We start from the raw sequence: 20,164 nt of genomic DNA, 5'->3' as shown, positions 1-20,164 counted from the left end.
AAAAAAAAAAAAAAAAAAAAAAAAAAAAAATAGTTTTTATTTAGAGTCCAGATCTGCATCTGATTCTTTAAACTTGAATTTTTAAACTTGATCATATTTCAGTGCTGTTTTTATCCAGTGTTCTTTTTCCTTTCTCTTTTGTTTTTGATGTTATGCTTCTTGTATTCTGGAAAACACTTTGAATCACCCTGTTGTTGAACTGTGCTATACAAAATACTTATCATGCTTTTGGCTTATCAAAATCTTTTTTGCAGAAATAACTTGAACAGGTTCAGTCTTGACCAGATAAGCAAGCTTCAACTTGTGTCCTCAGGAAAACATAACAGAATCTTTAAATGTTGTTTTCTCTTAAATCTTCTCATTTATTCTGTTCTCATTTGTATTAAATGACCACTTTTATATGTCATGGTTTTATTTAGTATTTCACACATGAAGTGATTAAAAATTAATAAATCATCCATTTTATTAAATTCTGACTTTGTGTCTTTGTTTACTGATTTTGGGTCACGTTGAGGAGCACCAGGCGTCTTTCACTGGCAAAGCATAACTGTACATACTATCAGTATGACCCTGAGCATAGTCTCCATACCACTGTAGATAATCTGATCATCTGCCAGCAGAATGAAAGAATCAGTCATTGTGGAATCAGACTCTGTCTCTGACTGGGAACCTGTAAAGATGGACTGGGACCAGTTCACATATAGTTCACTGTTTTTACACCTCCATACTTTCCTGCAGCATCTTGTTGTATCAATATTTAACTGATTCCTTCATTTTCCTGTTATGGAGCCTGTTTTCTATGTTGAATATAAAAAGCTCAGAGAAGTGAAGAAAAAAAATAATTTGTCCTTTTCAAAATTTTAAATTTTACTCCTTAAACAGGGGAGTCTTGTCTGCAAAGAGACAGAACTGATGAGTGAGCAGAAGTCCAGGAAATAACAGGATGATGGGATATTGTTTTAAGCAAATGAGACTCACTGTGGTTGCTTGTCCTTCCAGAATGTGGTTCAGGTCAATCCAGATACTAAACAGAGCTGATACAAAAGGCAAGGTCAGAAACAGCCAGGGTCAGAGTCAGAGAACCAGAGACAACTTCAAACACAGATCCAAGACAGGCCAGAGAGCAGGAGATCACAGCAGAGTGCGGCATAAATCAAGCTGTGTGTGTGTGTGTGTGTGTGTGTGTGCGTGTGTGTGTGTAGGGGCAGCTGTCAGTGAACAGACGGGACGTGTGAGAATTTCATGAGACAAATTGACTTTTTACTGAATATAAAAGCCAACCAGTCAGTTTGTTCTATTGATAAGTTAAATACAGACAAAAATATTTAATTTAATTCAAATGAGTTATAAATTTTTCCAATAATAATCTCATTTTAATACTGTTTTATTAAGTGAACAAAATAACTTCATAAGGCCTTGTCTTATTTTACCCTTTCAACCACAGATCAAACTACTTTGTTACAGAAAGGTGTGTCTGCTGCTGCATCCAAACAAGTTTGTAAGTAATTTATTTATTTAACAAAAAGAAAACATAGGAGGTGAACATTGTTAAAGAAAGGTGTGTCTGCTGCTGTGAAGTCTTAAATAAAGTTAGGTGATTTCCATGCTGACATGTTTACAAGTGAGAAGCTCTGCAGAACTGAGTTTTGTTTCATTTTAGAAGCACAAAGATCTCAGCAGAACTCAGTCAACTAACTAAATATAAATTCTAGTCCAACGTCTCACATGAATGTTTATGGAAGGAAAATGATTGAAGGTTGATGTCAGGCTGTGAGAGCATCACTCTTTGTACATGTGCTTTCACTATTTGATGATATGGGAGTGATGATGAAGGGAATTCTGACCTGGAGCCTACAGGTGGATGCTGGGATGGTGGAGGGGCTGATAGCATGTTGTGTTGAGGGGGAACAGAAACAGTGTAAGTGTGTGTTGAACATCAGCTCACAGAGGTTTCCTCTCCAGATTTTTTCAGTCTGTAAAATAATGTGAAAGCAGTTATTAAATAAATAAGGAAATGAATATTTTTCTGAGGTGAACCTGGTTTGTCTGCTGGTGTTTGTCAAGACGTCAGACATCATTTATTGATAAACTCAATGAGTGCCGTTTTATCAGAGCTAGAATAAAGCTGATATTTGATTGGCTGTTTTCTCTATCAGCTCAGAAGTTTTGTTGCTGATGTTTTTAATATAACAAATATTTTATTGTACAGTCAGACACACCTGTGGTAATTTACATCCTATTTAACTGGTTCACACAGTTACTCTGTACCATCAGCATCGGCTATGAAAATCAAGAAGGAAATAAGGAATGTACTTTTACCGTATATGGATGGTCTTGGCTCATTTCCAAAGACAAATCAGAAACCAGCTTTAACTAAGATACTCCCTCTTTTTTTAAAACTGATATAATCAAATAACAGAATAATTAACCAGTTAAACTCATCATGCAAACGTGTGGTTAATTTTTTCCAAGTCTTGACTGGAGCACATGATCACATCAACATTTCCTACACAAATGGACTGTTATTAAAGCCTCTGATAGTTTTTATTTCATATTTTCAGCTCCTTCAGAGACTGTGAAAATAACACTTTCCAAGGAAAATTTCCAGTTCACAGGGTTCTATTTTTTTTTATTAAAGTTTCAGGTCAAAACTGGATAAAATATTTAAAAAATGTTTAACAGATTTTCATTTTAATTTCTGCCAGAGCTAAATTAGAATGATATGGATGAACTGGTCCCAGTCCTTCATTATATGTTCCCAGTGGAAAATGGAGGCTGATTCCAGTGACAGATGCTGACAAGGTACAGATTGAACTCAAAATACAGACTCACTTCAGGTTGTAATAAAAGCTCTTTCAATGCTGGTGCAAAGCTGGACGACGTATTTAAGGAAGCAAATGTTTAGAGGAAGACGAAGGGTTGAAGAATGAGGACCAAGACGATCTAGCAAAGAAAAAGCCCTGAGAAGGGAAATTACTAAGAAGTGTTGAAACACATAAAGTCTGTCCTCCCTGGACCTGTTCCAGTTTGCAAAACAAGTTTATTTGTATCACAATTCAGGATCATTCAAAGTTCTTTACAGAATACAAGAAGCATAATTTAACATTAAAAGTGAAAGAAAAAAGAAGAAGAAGAACACTGGATAAAAACAGCATTAAAACATGATCATATTTAAAAATGTAAGCTTAAAGAGCCAGATGCAGATCTGGACTTCTAAAACATAAAAAACAAAAATAAAAACAATTGAATTGCAGCAGAGAACAGGTCGGTGTTTAACCTGGATTTAAATAAACTGAGTGTTTCAGCTGATCTGAGACTTTCTGGGAGATTTTTACAGACATGTGGAGCATAGAAGCTGAATGCAGCTTCTCCATGTCTGGTTCTGACTCTGGGAACTGATAAGAAACTGGATCCAGATGACCTGAGGGTTCTGGTAGGTTCATACTGGGTCAAGAGAGGTCACATTTTTGGTCCTAAATCATTCAGACCTTTATAGACCAGCAGCAAAACTTTAGTCTATCTACTGATGTCCTCTGACTGAGGCAGCCAATAAAAACACAATAAAACATCAATTCCTCAAAGATTTCTCTGATTCCAGAGTTTCCAAGAAGTAAAAGCCAAACAGCTGAGATACTAAATGTCTGTTTAACATGTAAATAAAGAAACGTAGAAAGTCTAGATGTGATGGAAATTTTAGACACAATCATGTAAAATCCAGCAGGAGCCTCATGTATAGAAGATGCAGCAGCTTTCATGGAGAAGAGAGACAGACTAGCAGGAAAGTTGCAGCTGATGCTGCACAAAGAGGAAGAGGCTGTCTTCTATATTAAAGTAAAATGAATCTTACAGTAAAACTGCACAGTCTTTTAAAGGCTGTATGAGGCATCAGATTATTTAATATGAGAATATAAGAATAAAAGCTGCTGTAACTCCCACATCCGTCTGAAATAAGCTGCATGATAGCGAGAGAAGATGGTGATGCTTCAGATGATCTACTCTCTGTAAACTCTGCTTCTTTCATCAATAAATAGCAGGAATATAATGTTCACTGGGCGCAATGTTTGTTTTGAGTACCTGAATGTGATGGCCGCCTAGGCAGCCACACACTGAGCCCGGTCTGGTAACCTTTTTTCTTCATTTCAGTTAAATCATTTTATCTGTAATATTTAACATTTCTTTTATATTTCACATTTTTCTTAGCAAGTTTGGCAGGGGGGGGGGGGGGGGGGGGGGGGGGGGGGTGTTAACTGATTGGGTGCACACCTTTAGTTGACTCATTCTTGTCACCTTGTTAGTTTTTGTTCATTTTTAGTTAATATGCATTTTCTTTGAGCTACTAGTTCCTGGGGAAGTTGCTGTGTTGGAGGCCCAGGCCTGTTAAGAGTCCCAGCTGAGGTGGATCTCCTTTGAGGAGGCTACAGCCTGATTGGACTCATCCATCTTGCAAAAAGATAGTGGGAGAGGGGTTTAGATTTTCTATTGTTTTGTATTACTTTATTTGTTCTTTATGTAGAAGTATGATTATTTAGATTTCTGTTTCCCTAATGAGTTATGAATATAAATTGTTTAAGTTCTGTTGTGAATTAGTTAAGTTTATTAAGTTAGCTGAAGATGGTTATGTTATGTTTTTCCCTCTTGTGTCAAAATGGTCTGATCAGCCAGTGTATATAGTTTCCCTTGTGTGTCAGTTTGTTAGGTCAGTTAGTTTTCAGTTCCTCATGTTGATGTTCTGTTTATTTGACCTCTTTTATGGGCCCAGAACCTTTACTTAGGAATTTGTATTTTTGTTGTTTTTTGGTAAAATGAAATGTCAAAAGACTTTTTCTTTAAAAAACCTCCTGTGCTCTCTTCATCCTTGGCCTCGGTCCCTCACATTCCCACTTGTGTTTACTCTGGGTGCACTTTGAGCCTTGATGTGATTATAACAGTGGCATTCTGTTGTGTGAAGGCGTTATTGTAAATTTCTTTGCGTTTTGTGTGATTAATAGTAAAACAAGGTTTTCCTTTAATCAAAAGAGGGGAATTGTGAAAGAAATTTTGCTGCATATGGTAATCACTCATATATACTAATAATTATCACATGTATATTCAGTTTTCTTTATTCATTTATTATTGTTAAGCTATTCACTATTACGTTTTCATATTGTGTGTTCTCATTCTACACAATACTGAAGTTACAGTTTTCATTGTGTGTGTGTGTGTGTGTGAGGTCAGACTGACCACTTTCTTCCCAGAACTCTGATATGACAGAGTTGAGACAGGTTTTCCACCTGCTAGATAGCAATAGTTGTTTGGGATATTAGCTTGTTGTGGTATGTGGGCTTTGTCTGAAAACTGGAAGAAAGTGGCGCCACTAAGTCTTCTATTCCTCATTTATTATTTTGCTGTTTGACCTTCAGCTGGGGACCAGCTGAATAAAACTGTTTCTCTCTGATGAATCCTCAGAGTCTCTCCCGATTTCATGTGAGTCTGGACGACCACTCTCATTATTTGCAAGTAATTCTTTATTCAATACTTCTCCTGTAAATAAACCTTATATACTTTACTCATTCCAGACTCGTGGTAATTTTTCCACAACAATATGAAAGTCTTCTACATGATGAAAGTAAAAAGCATGGTTCAACAAGAAGAAGACATCTGTAACACATCTGTAAAACACTATCCCCCCAACGCCTCTGCAGTCAGTTAAACCTTTAAAATCCTCTACTTGCTTTGAACATTAAAACTTGTACAGAAAGAAACTCAAGAAATATAAAAAGTTTTTGACAACGTTCAGAATAAAAGTGCTTCATGGAGATATTAAATACAAACTCCTGTGGTTCCAGTTTCTTCTCGTGTCTCAGTGTTATTAAAGCTCCTCTCTGCTGTTTCCTCTCAGCTACAACCTGATCCACAGTGTGGATTTCCTGGACCAGAGTCTTCTCATGTCTGGTCCTGATGCTTCACTTGTGTTGTTGTGGAGTCAGAAAGCAGGATCAGTCTGACCTTTGACCTACATGATGACACAGCTGTGAAGCTGGAGCACATGATGAGAGCTGATGTTCACTGTGATGAACAATCAGACCTGACAGCAACACACACATTTATATACACAAAAACAGTTATACATACTGAGTTATTGACTCAGTATTTTACAAAATTTTCATGACAAAAATATTCTGATTTTGTTAGAATTAGAGAAATAAAAGTGGTGAGACTGAGCTGCACATTTCAGACTCTTCATGATCACAAGTAATATTATTACACGTTACTCTGATGGATTACATAGTTTTACTCCTACTGAATTACAGGTTTACATAAAGTACAGGAGAGTTTGTCTCATCAACACCCACTTAAAGAAAGAAACAAACCAGACAAACCTGATCAGAGAAGAAGAAAACTCACCATCTGACAGCTGGAAGTCTTTAAATAATTAAATGTTACAGACTGAAGCTAAATTATTAGGAGAGAATTTTAACATCTGTCAGCTCTCTCTCTCTCTCTCTCTCTCTCTCTCTCTCGACAGAAGAGTCATGACAGCTAATGAAGCCTACCTTTCTGACGTCTGCCAATGTAAACCATTTCTCGTATACCTACAATAACTCCACAAACAAATGCACCCATTACCAATACATGCAAAATCATATCAATCAATAGTCCACCCTCTCGGTGTGTTGCACCTGAATAAAAACAAAAACCAGTCAGTTGCATCATGTTTTAACAGAAAGATGAACATTCAAACTAATTTTGAAGTTGTAGGAAATTAAAATAAGTTGGTCAAAGCTCTAAACTTCATTTGGTAAATCCATCTTCATCTCTTGAAGTATGTTTACATTTTGTATATAAATGTGTTTAATGTTTAAAAATCAACTTTGTGTTGATGAAGTAACAGTCAAACCTACATCTGTAGTTACCATGGTAACAACTACCAACCTTTAATAATGACAAATCCAGGCTTTGTTGTGATGGGAGACGTGAAACTTTCCTCATGAGAAGCTGGAGTCACATTCAGAACAAAATTAACTGTGGAATAAAAGCTGAATCAGTGTGACGACACAACAGGAACACACACCTCTGCTGGTTTAAACTGGTAAAAACCTGTTAACTTACTCTCAGCCTGAAGCTCCCATCGCCTTAAGGTCTTGTTATAATTATTAATTTCACACCAGTACCTTCCAGAGTCTTCAGCTGTGACTCTGGACAGATGAAGTGTGACTCGTCCTTCTCTGAGAGCGTCTCTGTCACACTGAACTCGTCCTGAAAACTGCTGATACTGAGACTCTGGAAGCTCAACACCATCCATCAGTTCATAGAAAACTTTCTCAGGTTTTGAGAGAAGAACACAGATGATGTTGGTGAGAGACATGTCTGTTTGGTTCTGGCTGTCCCATCTGATGGTGATGTTGTCGTCCTCCTCTGCCTGATAGAAAGTTGTTTTCTCTCTTAACTCTCCTGCAGTGGACAGATAGAGGTCATGTGTTAACTCACATTAAGAGATGACGTTTCACTCTGTTTTCAAAGAGTTGTAGTTCTGATTTTTGTTTTGTTGCTATAAGCAGTAAAAGAGACTGAAGAGTAACTTCAGTATAAATCCATTCAGATTAGATGTGAATTTATATGTTTCTCTTTTCATCCTGGTGGAACTTTCACATCCTTAAACCTCATGAGCGACGTCACTTATTAACCTGTCATGTGGTTTTCATTGCTTTTCAGAAGCTGAGATACAAAAAGTTTGTAAACAGTTGTGATTTTTAGCTTTTCAGAAAACTCTCTGGTTTTGGGAAGATGTTTTCTAACTCATTTAAACAAGACTGAGATTTGAACAGAACCATGAACAGATATCTGACTGGTGGTTCTGGGCTCTGGTTAACTGGTTCATGGCTGGTAGTTCTTAGGGAAGTGGGTATACTTGTATGTCCTGCACTAAACCACATGTTAGGATGGAATCATTATAAAGACACTCACCACAGACAGAGGAGGTCAGATGGAGAAGCAAAAGGAACAACATTTTCTCTCTGTGGGAAAAAATACACAGAGGGGTGGGGGGGTTGAGGGAATACAGAAGCAGTTTTGGTGTTTCTGACACAGACAGAAAATTGTAGAATCAACAGGTGGCTTACGATGGAGGGAAATGAGAACAGAAATATTTAAGTCCAGAATGCAGCCAGGCGAGTCAAAGCAGGGAAGAAGAAAGGAGCAAGGTCCAGTATTAATGATACGATTTCCAACAACGTGAGAGTGTGAAGCAGGGGTATGAAGCCGGGTAGGGAACTGGATGCAGGTGTTCTATCAGTAGTCAGGAGACTGACTGCGGAGAAGCCTGGCAGGAGTGAGCGTGTCCATGATGGAGCCAGGTGTGGGTGTAACACCGTGTCACCAGTTGCAGAGAAACATGAAACAGGTTGTAAATAAGATTTCGTGCCAACAGATAAAAATAATAAATTAAACTAATAAACTGGATCATTTCACACGGAGAGAGCAGCAAACTGTCTCTTTTGATTCACAAAGAACTCATAACACACCGGGTTAAGGCTCTAAACTTGTAACACATGACTAGCGTTCATGTTGTGTCGAAGTGAAAGTAAAAATAGAAACAGCAATTTACTAAACACAATGTACAGAAAAAAGAACATTCCCCGGAATGGCGAAGATAAATGAAAACCACAAGAAAAGATAGAATCTGAAAAATGATATCACCTCAAATAAAACGGATTAAGTGATTTTTTTTATAATAAAATAACTATTCATTATTAAATTATGGAAGCGTGGCATAACATAGGTGTAAAACAAGTGTCGTTTGTTTAACCCTATACAGTCTATGATTTACTCCAGCTTGAACTGAAGAAACTTTTGTTGAACACTGAACTTACTGAACGTCTGTTTATTGATCCAACCTGGAATTAGCTGAGTTCAGCCAAAGGCTGAGACTAACCCTGTGTTACTATCCAACTTGGTACAACACAGCGCTGAGCGTCCACATGAGAATAAGGAAACAGATTTAATAAGCAATAACAACAAATAAGAGCAATAAAAATAAAGATGCACGCAAAACACTTCATAAAATAATGTGCTTCAAAGTAAGAAATTCAATAAAATGTAATAAAACAGCATAAATACAATTATATAAAAATAAATCTACATAAAATAAAATTCAGTTTAAAGCTAAACTAAAAAAAAAGTGGATCTTGAGCATCTTTTTAAAAACATCAGCAAGAAAGAAAGTTATAGTGGAGTGAACTCTAAAACTCGAAACTGTTTGTACCAGTCCCAGGAACCATGAAGCCACACAACTGGGGAAACAGGTTTCTACTGTAGACTTGGTGGATGAACCACACAGAATGATTGTTTACATGTTGCATTATAGGCTGAATTTCCAGGTTGATATCATTATTATTTTTCTCCATCATAGATATAAACTTTGTTTTTTGTTCATGTTCTTCATGCTAAACTTTTTGTTACATTTTTCAAATTAATAAAAAATTAAATGAAAGCAACTTTCTAGTTCAGTTAACCTAAACTGTAGCGAGTGTATAAACATATGAAATATATTTGGCCCCCAAAAAATAAATAAAAATAAATAAATAAAATATCTGCTTCATGCTGTGAAACATCATCCGGCTTGTCTAGACTGTAAACATTAACAGCTGATGATGACATAACAATAATAAAAACAACACAAACATGAAACAGCAGCTTTTTAAATATTTACCTGTTTGGGGGCGAGCAGCCACAAATCCCACGTTGTTACATTAATAATTAGATTATTAGACCAGCATACTGATTGAACAACAGAGTAAATTGTAACATGAGGAAGTAACTAGTTATTACATGTCTGACAAGCTGCGTCAGACGATCACGTGACAGAAGGAGGGAACTTGTGGGGAAAAAGATAAAAACACAAACATTGTTTTCATTATTAATCATGTCAGAAACAGCAAACTGTTCACTGATAGAATAAAATACATTAAATTATAAGTTCATTCTTTCATTTAAATCTAAACTCACATTTGTAAATAAGCTGTTTTATGTCCCTTAACTCTTCAAAGCCATCTGAATAAATAAGTAATAGAAAAATATAGCTTTGTATGTTTTCAGTTCATTGGAGAAATAATAAGAAAAGATTTATTTCTTAACAAATGGTTGGAATTTCCAGGTAAAAGTATTAAAGTTGAAACAAAAAAAATCTTCATATGATAGAATATCTATTTTATCTACTGCACTGATTGCAGAAACCGCTCATGTTATAATTGGTCAATAACACACAGACACCAGCTTTTCTTGGCTCCTGCATGTATTACCTAAAGTGAGGAAGGTGTGTTGTTGCTCAGCTCAACAGTCCCACACTCCCCCTGCTGGCGCCCTCTGGTTACTGTTTTCATTTCCACTGGTTTTAACTCAAACACACTCTTACAAACCAAACCTCTAAGGAACAGTTGCACTTAAAATATGACCTGGTCATGTAACTATCTTCCATTTAAGTTTTAAACTATTCTATCCTCCACATTTAATCAGACTAGAACAGTTTAGATCAGTGAGCTGTTGAAGTGTTTCAGCCTTTGTGTTGAACAGCTGCTGTAAGTGTTGGAAACCAGCAGATGTGCTGCTGCGTTTGAGGACTGAGACTCATCACAGTAGAAAGAAAAACTTTATCTGTTGTACATACAGATCTGTCTAACTGAGGCTTTTCTGCCCTTTAATTAATTAGTTCTGCAACCAGAACTGTGCTGAACTAATGTGGCTTATTGGCTTATTTTCTTTATGTTTGATGGAAAAGTGAGGAACTCATCAGTTTGAGAAGTATTAAAACATTTCTTTTTAATTGGAAGCTGGAGAATAAAAACAGGAGAGGATCTCTTAAGTAAAGCAAAAATTTATTCTAATTAGAGCACTCACTCTGCTCTGGACTCAGAGGACAGATCATCCGACCTGAATCCCGAACACTGGATGTCATCACATTTTATCTTCTAAGACCAGGAGACTGCCTCGAACAATGGGATGGCTTGACATGCAAACGATTGTAATTAACCAGTTATCATAGACATGAGCAGACCACCCACTGCTCACACAACAGATTAGGATGTGATGTTCAATGTGTAGAATTGAGGCGTGTATTTAATGAAACAGGCCTGATTAATAACTGATAATTCTTATTACATCTGGTTCTTGCTAACCTGTCACTGGGAGAGTTCTAGTTGAAGGACACACTGAGATAAGTTCTATTAAAAACACACGTTTTAAAACATTCATAGCAGAGCTAGAACAGTTACAGCAGCACACACACAAGTGCAGAGTTTTTCTCATGCAACACATTTCTTCTTGAGCTGACTTACCTGAAACATCAAGACACCATCTCCTCAGCATGTCATGATTACAGCAGCCAGGTAGTAGTTTCATACTACCAAAACAACGCTACACCACAGGAGTGTGTGTTCAGTCTAACCCTCTTTACTCTGTTCACTCAACACTATTGAGTCACACAAGATGCCCCCTCAAGACCGAGCAGGGCCCAGCATTGAGGATCCCATGACAATGAGGAAAACACTGGAGTTAAACAAAGATTAAATAACCTTAAGAAACAGGGTCTGCAAGGACTCATAATTTAAACGCAAGTCAGGTAAATAAAAAGGTCCAAGAACTTTAAGACATTTATAAACCACTAAAAGAACCTTAAAATCAATCCTGAAATACACGGGGAGCCAATGCTGTGATTTTAAAACTGGTGTAATGCTGCATGTCTTTGTTTATAGTCATTTGCACACAAACCTTCTAGAAGTTCGATGATAGTTTTCAGATGACCAAAGCAGAAAGTCTTTGTTGTTTGTTTTTGTATAAATTTTTTGTGTTTGTAAAAGTAAGGTTGGAAGGTTTTGTTGGTATAAAAGGAGTCAGAGCAACTGCAACGTACCCTTCTAAGATGATAAAACAGATTGAAATTACATATAATTTACCAACTTGTATATAATATGAACCTTGTAGTCTACTGCATCCTCAAGTAGTTTCCAAACTCAGTCACACTGGAAATCCACAACCAGGCAGTTAAGGAAAAGTTTAACCTCAAACTCATCTTAATCCCTTGTTTTGCTACATCTGCTGTGAGGACAACACATGTAAGTGCAGCTGATTCTTTTCTCCTTTTTTATTGTCTTACTGAGACAAATAAACAGTATGGAGACATAAAGGATCTGATGACAGTCTGGGAGGACTCTGGTCCTCTGTCCTCTCAGTATTTGTGTGTAAAGAAGAAATGGATGAAAAAAGAGCAGCACAGATGTGGACGGCTGTCTGTAACTTTACATTATTATGTTGCTTAGCCACTATTAATCTTTGAGATTATGACTTATTTGTAACAGTGGCTTAAGTTTATAGGCCTCAAGACCTACCAGCAAGTTTGAGGTTTACATGTGCTTATTTTAAAACAGACCTTTATACTTATTTTACCAATGAAGTTACTGGGACAATGGCACCTTACCTGAATCTTTAATAGCAGTCCAACATGTGCCTGGGATTAAAGACAAGACTGGTAAAATCAATATAAAAGGTAATTATAGAACAACTGACCTGACCAGTGCACTCTCTAGAGTGCTGGAGAGAATTTTATTAAACAGAAAAGAATCATACATTTTTACTAATGATAATCAATTTGGTTTTAATGAAAAACATGTGTATATTTGCTTTGAAAGAAATAATATCCAAGTAAAGAGGCTAGGCCTTATAATTACAGCAACCATTCAGAAACGTCCTGCTGCAGCCGCAGTCTAGACTTCTCCCAGAACCTCTCCTTCCGGGTCAGATTCTGGTTCAAACTGGTTAGGTTTTTTCCTCCGTACTGGAGCAGATAGTTAGGGTAGTTTAGGTGAAGCACGCATTCAGCAGCTTAGCTACTTCAACAAAAAACACCTGTTACATCAGCTGCAGACACACAGCAGCTGCTGGTGCTGCTTTTCTGCAGTGGGAGAATCGTCAGACATCCTGCACGTGCAGGTTTCTGATCCACAGACATAACTGCTAAAATAGAAATATCTGAATGAAAAGTAAACAGTGGCATGAAATGTTCAGAAAGCGAGAGTAAAATCTACTGAAAGACCGCTTGCATCAACATTAACTATCAGCATTCACCCTTCCACACAAACACACACCACCCACACTCCTCTCTGTGTTCAAGTTTCACTCATCATCCTCATCACTGGTTCATTCTTCTAATTCAATACTTCCATATTCTTTGTAGTAATATGGGTGCTGCAAAGCAAAAATGACAGAGTTCAAAGTTAGAGAAAGAGAGAGATGTTTTTTTTACTGTGTGTTTGTGTTGCTTTGTCAGGTGTTCCTGTTACTGCTGTCATGTTACACTGTGCTTCATCTAACTGCTAAATTCTCGAGTCCTGTCTCATCTATCACCTTTTTTGTGAAAGTTTTCACCCCCACCCCCCGTATCAAAACAATGCAAATGCCTACTGTAATAAGCGGAAAGCCCCGGAGTGATGTACAGAAGGAGGGGTCAAAGAAAATTTTACTTCTCGTGCAACTTCCTCAACAACCATTTTCATTTTAGTGAGAAGAAGTTCTGAACCGCTCAGCGAACTGAAAAGGAAATATAATGACCGAACCCCCGTAAGCATTCCTTCCTTCATCACATTTTTCCGTGTGTGAGTGTATGAGACGCTGGAGGTTTGTTTTAAACGGAAGCGCAGAGAAAAAAAAATAAAGAAAATGGACGTTATCTCCTTATAAAGTGATAGTGTATTGCAAAGTAGATCAGAGAAATTTACCAAAATGGATTAAGTTAGGCTGAGACTAGGAGAGATTAGACAATCGTGAAGACACTGGCGCGTGCATGGGCATGTGTTTTTTTTTTTTGTTTGTTTGCTTTTTTTTTTGCGTGTATGCGTTGTGTGAAAGTCAACGCATACAGTCTGTCGCTGGGGCCCAAAACGACAAATAAAACAAAATAATAAGAATTTACATCTTCCTTCGTTAGGTCGCATGAAACACAGACGCGCACTCACAGCCCTGACCTGTCCAGACCCAGACCCCTGCAGCGGAGCAGATAGAGACTGTGGTCTGGAAAACGAGGGAGGAGGTAAATAGCTGCTGGTCCGGTGAGTAGGTTTTGCTGCTGTATTTATTTGTGCACAGCTGTGTTCTTGCAATAAGACTGACGAAGTGAGCATCCCTTGTGTGTGCGTGTCGGACTCTGGACACACCTTTTATAAGTTATAGCCGCCACTTAACCCCACAGTGTGCTGAGGGGACAAAGATGTCAGGCTTCTCTTTGTTTCTATAAGAGCCAGAGCCGGTGTTCTGTCAGTTTAGCATACATTGTCAGATCAGCATACGCATAGTGCAAACTAACTGCCCCTAACCCTAACCCCCCCCCTAACCCTAACCCTGACCCTGGCCTTAGCCCTAACCCTAACCCGCAGGCGCATTAACGTAATGTATGCTACTCTGATGCGTATGCTAAACTGACAGAACACCGGCGCTACGGGCAAGACCCGTCCATTCACAAGTCCGGGGACCCTCCATCCAGCCTTTAGATACTTTTCATTATACTTTTTACTTATAATTATTTAAGTTATTTTTTCATTAAGAACACGTGTCTTTCCAGATATTTGCAAGTTGTGTGTGTTTGCATTGCGTTCTTTAAGTTATCGCGATATTTGGCACGAAGTCGTTCACTAGCTTCAGTGAAGTAATAGCAGACAGATACCTGCGGACAATGGACATAAGAAAGCGGTCCAATGATGACATGAAGAAAGGAACATGTGTAAGGTGTCACACAACAAGAATCAAGCACTGCTGCAGCTTGCAGCAAGATGGTAACCATAGCAACCAGGAGCTTGTGTCCTGTCTTCTCCCCTTCCTCTGGAGCATCGTCTGCAGCTGGATAAAAATCAGTCCTTCTCGTCTTTACTAAGTGTAGTAAGTCAATTACATGTTTATTATGCTGCAGTTGTTTCCTGATGTTTTATAGAGTTGAAGCTGGACAAAGTGAACCAGGATCAGTTTGGTTGAGCTCTTTCTCTAAGATGAACTTATGTAAACTTGTGCAGGTTGGTAACTTACTGAGTGGTCCACCACAGTTCCTCTTTAGCTGGGATGTGGATCTTTGCTGAGTGGTTAGAACAAGATGGAAACATCTGCTTTGTGCTGAGTGTTTATGTTTTGTGTAAAATTTGATTCATATGGATCCGAACGTCTCTCACATAATGTTGCTGTTTAGGTTTTTTGATGAACTCATCTCGACCTCTGACAGTCTGTGATTTAATTGTAAAGTCGGATTATTGGTTGAAATGAATAGATGGACTTTTTTATTCATAAATTAAATGTTGTAATTTCTGTTAAATCTCTCCTGTTACATCTGATGCTGGGTCTGATTTTAAGTGTTGACAAAAGATTATTTTTATATGTTTTAATAGTAGAGGGGAAAATTAATTAATTTATTTATTTATTTTATCGTATTCTGTACCTGATCTGCTTTGACATGGGTCAAATATTAAATTATTAGGGACCGTGAAGAGCCCCGTACTAATAGACATTACACCCTTAAACCAGAGAAGACTCTGTCTTCGTGGTGTGTCTGCAACGTAACTCCAATATAGTTGTAATTTTAGTTTTCAGATTGCAGTTAGGGCATAAAAGGAATTAGAGCGACTGCAACTTACTCTTTTAGGATGGTGAAACATAATGAAAATATATTTAATTGATCAACTTTTAGATCATTTTAACCTATAAACAAATTGTAGTCTGCTGCACACACAAGTAGTTTCCTAACTCAGATTTACGATGGGAATCCACAACCAGACAGCTGAGGAAGAATATGGCGTTACCACTGGTACATGTTAACCAAAAGCAACACACACTCAGACACACACATGCTCACGGTGAGCAGGCACATGTACCATGCTACTGATAACTGTCCTACATTACTGTGTAAGTCAGAGAAGAAAATTAATCCTTGAAAAAGAGCTGAAACTTTTCAGCTTGATGAGAATAATTTACATTTTTTCATGGATTAAACTTTGATTATTTCTCCATTACAGGATTTTCAGCCTGTGCTGCAGCTGAAGCTGTAACAGTAAGAGATTAATGTAGTTTAACTTTAGATGACACAAATCCAAATTCTATAGATTTTATGGCCTAACAATCAACTTTTCTGTCTGGTTAACAAACTGTGACTACAGCTGAAAGCTTAATGAACCCAGCTGGACTTCTGTGCTGTATCTGATGACTCATTCCAGATAATTCCCTGTAACATGTTTAGGTTTAAGTCTTTATGTTCTCAGAGTCAGTGAGGTGAAGTTGGTGAAGTTCTTTGATGTGAAACAAACAGGATGATGAACAGGATCAGATGCTGGAATGACTGAATGAAGTCAGACTGGAGATTTTCCTTCTTCTACCTGGAATGACTGAACTTTGACCTCATGTGTTCATGACTCTTCACCTCTGTCTCCTCTCACAGGGAGAAGATGATCTGCAGGATGCTGCTGCTCCTCATCCTCATCTCATCTGTCTGTGGTCAGTTTACATCTTCATAAACCTCTAGATGTAGTTTAAAGCCTCCATGTTCCAGTTCTCAGTGTGTCTGCTCCTCTCTTTCTCTCTCTGTCTCCTCAGCAGCAACATTTGTAGTGAATGTGACACAGAGCTCCTATCAGGCAGAGGAGAACCACAACATCACTCTGGAGTGGACCTTCACCACCAAACCTGACGTCTCCTGGAGGTTCCTGTTTATCACCTGTAACCTGATAACTGATCCCAGAGTCCCAGTCCTGTATCATGTCCATGAAGGAGTTGAGGTACCAGAGTCTCAGGATGGACAGTTTGCAGGACGAGTCCAGAGTGACAAAGACGTCCTCAGAGAAGGACGAATCACACTTCATGTGTCCAGACTCAGAACTAATGATTCTGGTCTGTATGTGTGTGATGTGAAGACAGATTACGGCTTCAGCTCTGGAAGATGTGACCTCAGTGTTACCGGTGAGTTAGTAAATAGTTTATCAGGGTCATTTCAGAAGGTTTTTTCTAACTTTTTTTTAGTTTCTGTTCTAATTTGTTTGTTAATAAAATGTTCTTAACATTGCATTAAAACAGATGTGTTTTGTCTGTTCACAGCACCGATGGATCATCCTGAACCCGAGAGAAACCCTGAAACACCAGATGTGGTCAAAGAAAACCAAGGACACACGAGCATCTACTGTGGACTGATACTCACAACAGCTATATTAGTGTTTGGTGCTTTTTACTTCCTCACATTCAGTCTAGAAAAGAAAATTTTTCCTCCATTGGAAGATTTTAGGTCTCGATCCAGCAGATCCTCGTTTCCAAACAACTCATTTGTTTGACTGAAATGAGGCAGAAAGATCAGACTTCGTGGAAAAAATGATTTTCTTCTTGATGTAGCAGGGAAATACATTTCACACCATTTTGGATTGTTTACCCACAGACAGCTTTACTTCTTTCAGTAACAGGTAATCTAACTAATTATTGTTTACATGTTTAAAATACTGTTACAGAAAACACAAGCTTTTGCGTTACCGTAATAAAGCTCAGTGATGCTTATCGGCCAGAGACCGACCTGGACAAGCACACACACAAATAACTAACAGACACACACATGGTGAGTCTCAGGGAATATGAAGGTTTTTAAACTGGAAGCTCAGACGTCACTTTTCTTTCTGAGATAAAAGGTCAGAACGTTAAGACACATCGGCTATAAACACACGGTCCATATATTAATGTCAATGTTTTCATGAATTTCACTAGTTTGTCATAAGTTTAGTTCAATAATCATTTCTAATATAATGTTTTAGTTCAGTTAAAGAAGTAACAGAGTAATTACTTTCCAAAGTAACTGGTTTCTTTTATAAAACAGACACTCTGTTACTAACTGGAAACCTGCAGTATTTACTTCACTGCTGAAGCTTTAACTTTTGCACTATGAACTTTATCTTGTTTTTGCTTGTTTAACAACAATCATGTAAATAAAGATAATGTACAGTTTGAATGTTTTGGTTTGTAGCACTGAACCGTTCTTGCTAAGCTCCCTGACTCAATGTGCAGCATTTCTGTAGCAAAGTTTCATTTTGCACAATAAAGACGTTACTGTCCTACAAACATGGTCAAGATTGTATTGAAATGAATTGTTTTTAAGTTTGAAGTTTGTTCCTTTATTATTGCTGGAAAAAAATAAGTTTAATAAATCACTTTTCTGTTTTATGTTTGACTTTCAGGTTTGTGTTTCTGTTCTTTGTAAAGATAAATTCAATCTTTCACATGAACACATGAAGTGTGGACGAGAAAAAGAGCAGCTGGTGGACTTTACTCTGGACTTTAGGAAAGTATCTGCTTCTGCATAATAATGAAAAATAAAATAAAGAAATATATCGAAAACATTGATCTGTAACACATCTGTATGATGCAGCACCTTTATGCTTAGTCATACAAAATTTCACGAAATAAGCTTTAGTGGAATTTTTGTTTGTGTTCACAAACTCAGAAAGTTCAGGTAAAAAGTCTTTCATGTGAACACATGAAGTGTGAAAGACACAAAGAGCAGCTGGTGGACTTTACTGTGACTAAAAAAAAAAAAAATCCTGCTAATTCACTTCTCCTGTCAGTGGAATCAAAGCTGCTCTGCTGTTTTCTCTGCCTCCATCTGACCGACATGATGAGACATGAGGAAGATCAGACTTGAGCTGCCTGACAGCAACACACACATTTCATTATAGAAAAACTGAGAAGATTGTTGATTCAGAAGAAAAATCAACTCAGAAATGTAAAATATTTGACTGAGAGAACATAAAAGACCAAATTATATCAAATATTCAATAGAGGTGACCATTAATCTGTGATCTGTTGTTGAGCATCATCTCTAAAAGAATAACTCTGCTTGGATCATCTGTAACTTGAATGTGCAAAAGTAAAAGTGTAAATATTGTTTGGTAAAAAGTGTTTCTTCGAGCTTGTTAAATCACAGCCACCTTCAGACAGTTGTTATTAAACTAAAACTGACTTGATATGATGGACTGGATTTGCATTCAACATAATTTAAACAAATTAAAATGAAATGTTTATTAGTATCAGTATTTGTTAATTCAAATAAATTTGGGATATATTATCAAATGAATTATTAAATATTTTATTTGAATTGGACTGGATTCAGGTCTGGTGAACGGGCAGGCCAGTCTATAGCTTCAGTGCCTTCATCGTGCAAGAACTGCTGACTCACTCCAGCCACATGAAGCAGAGTGTCACCCTGCATTACGAGGAACCCAGGTCCAGGTTCAGGAACCACTGCAGCAGCATATAGTCTGACAGCTATGGTACCTGATGGCAGTCAGGGTACATCCGGCTAGCACATGGAGGTCTGTGCAGCCCTCTAAGGATATGCCCCCACAGACACTGTTGGTGTTCTTTGGTAAATGCCAGTCATGCTGCACGGTGTTGGGCTGTGAGAACAGACCCCTTCACGTCTCCTGGGATACTGGCCGGTCTCCTGGATCTCCTCTATGTTCTCCACACTGTGCCGGGAGACACAGCAAAACTTCTTGCTGCAGTAGAGCATGTTTAATAACCAGAAGGCTGGCAAATCAAATCCCAACATCATCACTGGTGTTTGAATGAAGGTGAATGTTTGGTGGTACAAAACGGTTGCTGTGTTTCTTGCCCAAAGTCAGCTCGGCATTGTTTTCTGCTTCCTGCGACTGCAAAAATTTACATAATAAACATCACTGTGCCATCTAATGAGTCAGAAACGATGAGTTTTAAGGTTGGAAAGTTACATAGAGCTACTTTACCAATCCATCTAAAGTCCAGATTTACGTTTCAGCCAATAAACAAAAGGGTCCTGCAAAATCTGGCTGAATAATAAATAAATAGATAAATAAAAAAGAAAATTAAAGCCAAATAAAGTAGTATAATTTAAAATAGACTTCACTGAGATTAACATGTGGCATGCCCGTATCATTTATTTATTTATTTATTTATTTATTTATTTATTTAAGTCAAATCCTACTGTCCCAGATTTACCCACAAGGTGGTAGCACACCACAATGCTCATCACTGGAAGTATCAGTGGTTTTTGTAAAAAACACACCTCTGTTTTTTTTTTTTTTTTTTTTTCAGTATGTTCATCTTGTGGATTCATATAATAACCTGAAGCATCAAAACTCTAACAAGAAGTTTT

At 37.6% G+C, this 20,164-nt stretch overlaps 3 protein-coding genes across 5 annotated transcripts in view; 1 reads left to right on the top strand and 2 right to left on the bottom strand.

Moving 5' to 3' along the window:
* Window positions 1–20,164, bottom strand: part of LOC121639814 — an 882,884-nt gene that overhangs the window by 198,991 nt on the left and 663,729 nt on the right. The window lies entirely within an intron of this gene.
* LOC121639815 lies at window positions 5,337–9,779 on the bottom strand. 2 transcript variants are annotated; one of them, XM_041985367.1, is made up of 6 exons: window positions 9,689–9,770; window positions 8,100–8,299; window positions 7,945–7,994; window positions 7,090–7,431; window positions 6,913–7,002; window positions 5,337–6,659 (listed from the first exon to the last, which is right to left on the bottom strand). In XM_041985367.1, exons 3-6 carry the CDS (start codon window positions 7,985–7,987, stop codon window positions 6,520–6,522), a joined length of 615 nt encoding a protein of 204 aa, XP_041841301.1. In that variant the 5' UTR covers window positions 7,988–7,994; window positions 8,100–8,299; window positions 9,689–9,770; the 3' UTR covers window positions 5,337–6,519. The 2 variants fall into 2 exon arrangements, with proteins under 2 accessions (XP_041841301.1, XP_041841300.1); XM_041985366.1 differs by lacking the exon at window positions 8,100–8,299 and having other exon boundaries at window positions 9,689–9,779.
* LOC121639810 lies at window positions 15,680–18,189 on the top strand. 2 transcript variants are annotated; one of them, XM_041985350.1, is made up of 3 exons: window positions 15,680–16,494; window positions 16,597–16,956; window positions 17,092–18,189. In XM_041985350.1, the coding sequence occupies exons 1-3, from the start codon at window positions 16,446–16,448 to the stop codon at window positions 17,319–17,321; spliced, it is 639 nt and encodes a 212-aa protein (XP_041841284.1). In that variant the 5' UTR covers window positions 15,680–16,445; the 3' UTR covers window positions 17,322–18,189. The 2 variants fall into 2 exon arrangements, with proteins under 2 accessions (XP_041841284.1, XP_041841282.1); XM_041985348.1 differs by having other exon boundaries at window positions 15,743–16,494; window positions 16,594–16,956; window positions 17,092–18,182.

This window comes from Melanotaenia boesemani, chromosome 5 (assembly GCF_017639745.1).
Source record: "Melanotaenia boesemani isolate fMelBoe1 chromosome 5, fMelBoe1.pri, whole genome shotgun sequence".
NCBI classification, from domain to species: Eukaryota; Metazoa; Chordata; class Actinopteri; order Atheriniformes; family Melanotaeniidae; genus Melanotaenia; species Melanotaenia boesemani.
The sequence above is the reverse complement of the archived record's forward strand: the minus strand, read 5'-3'. Positions and strand labels throughout refer to the sequence as shown.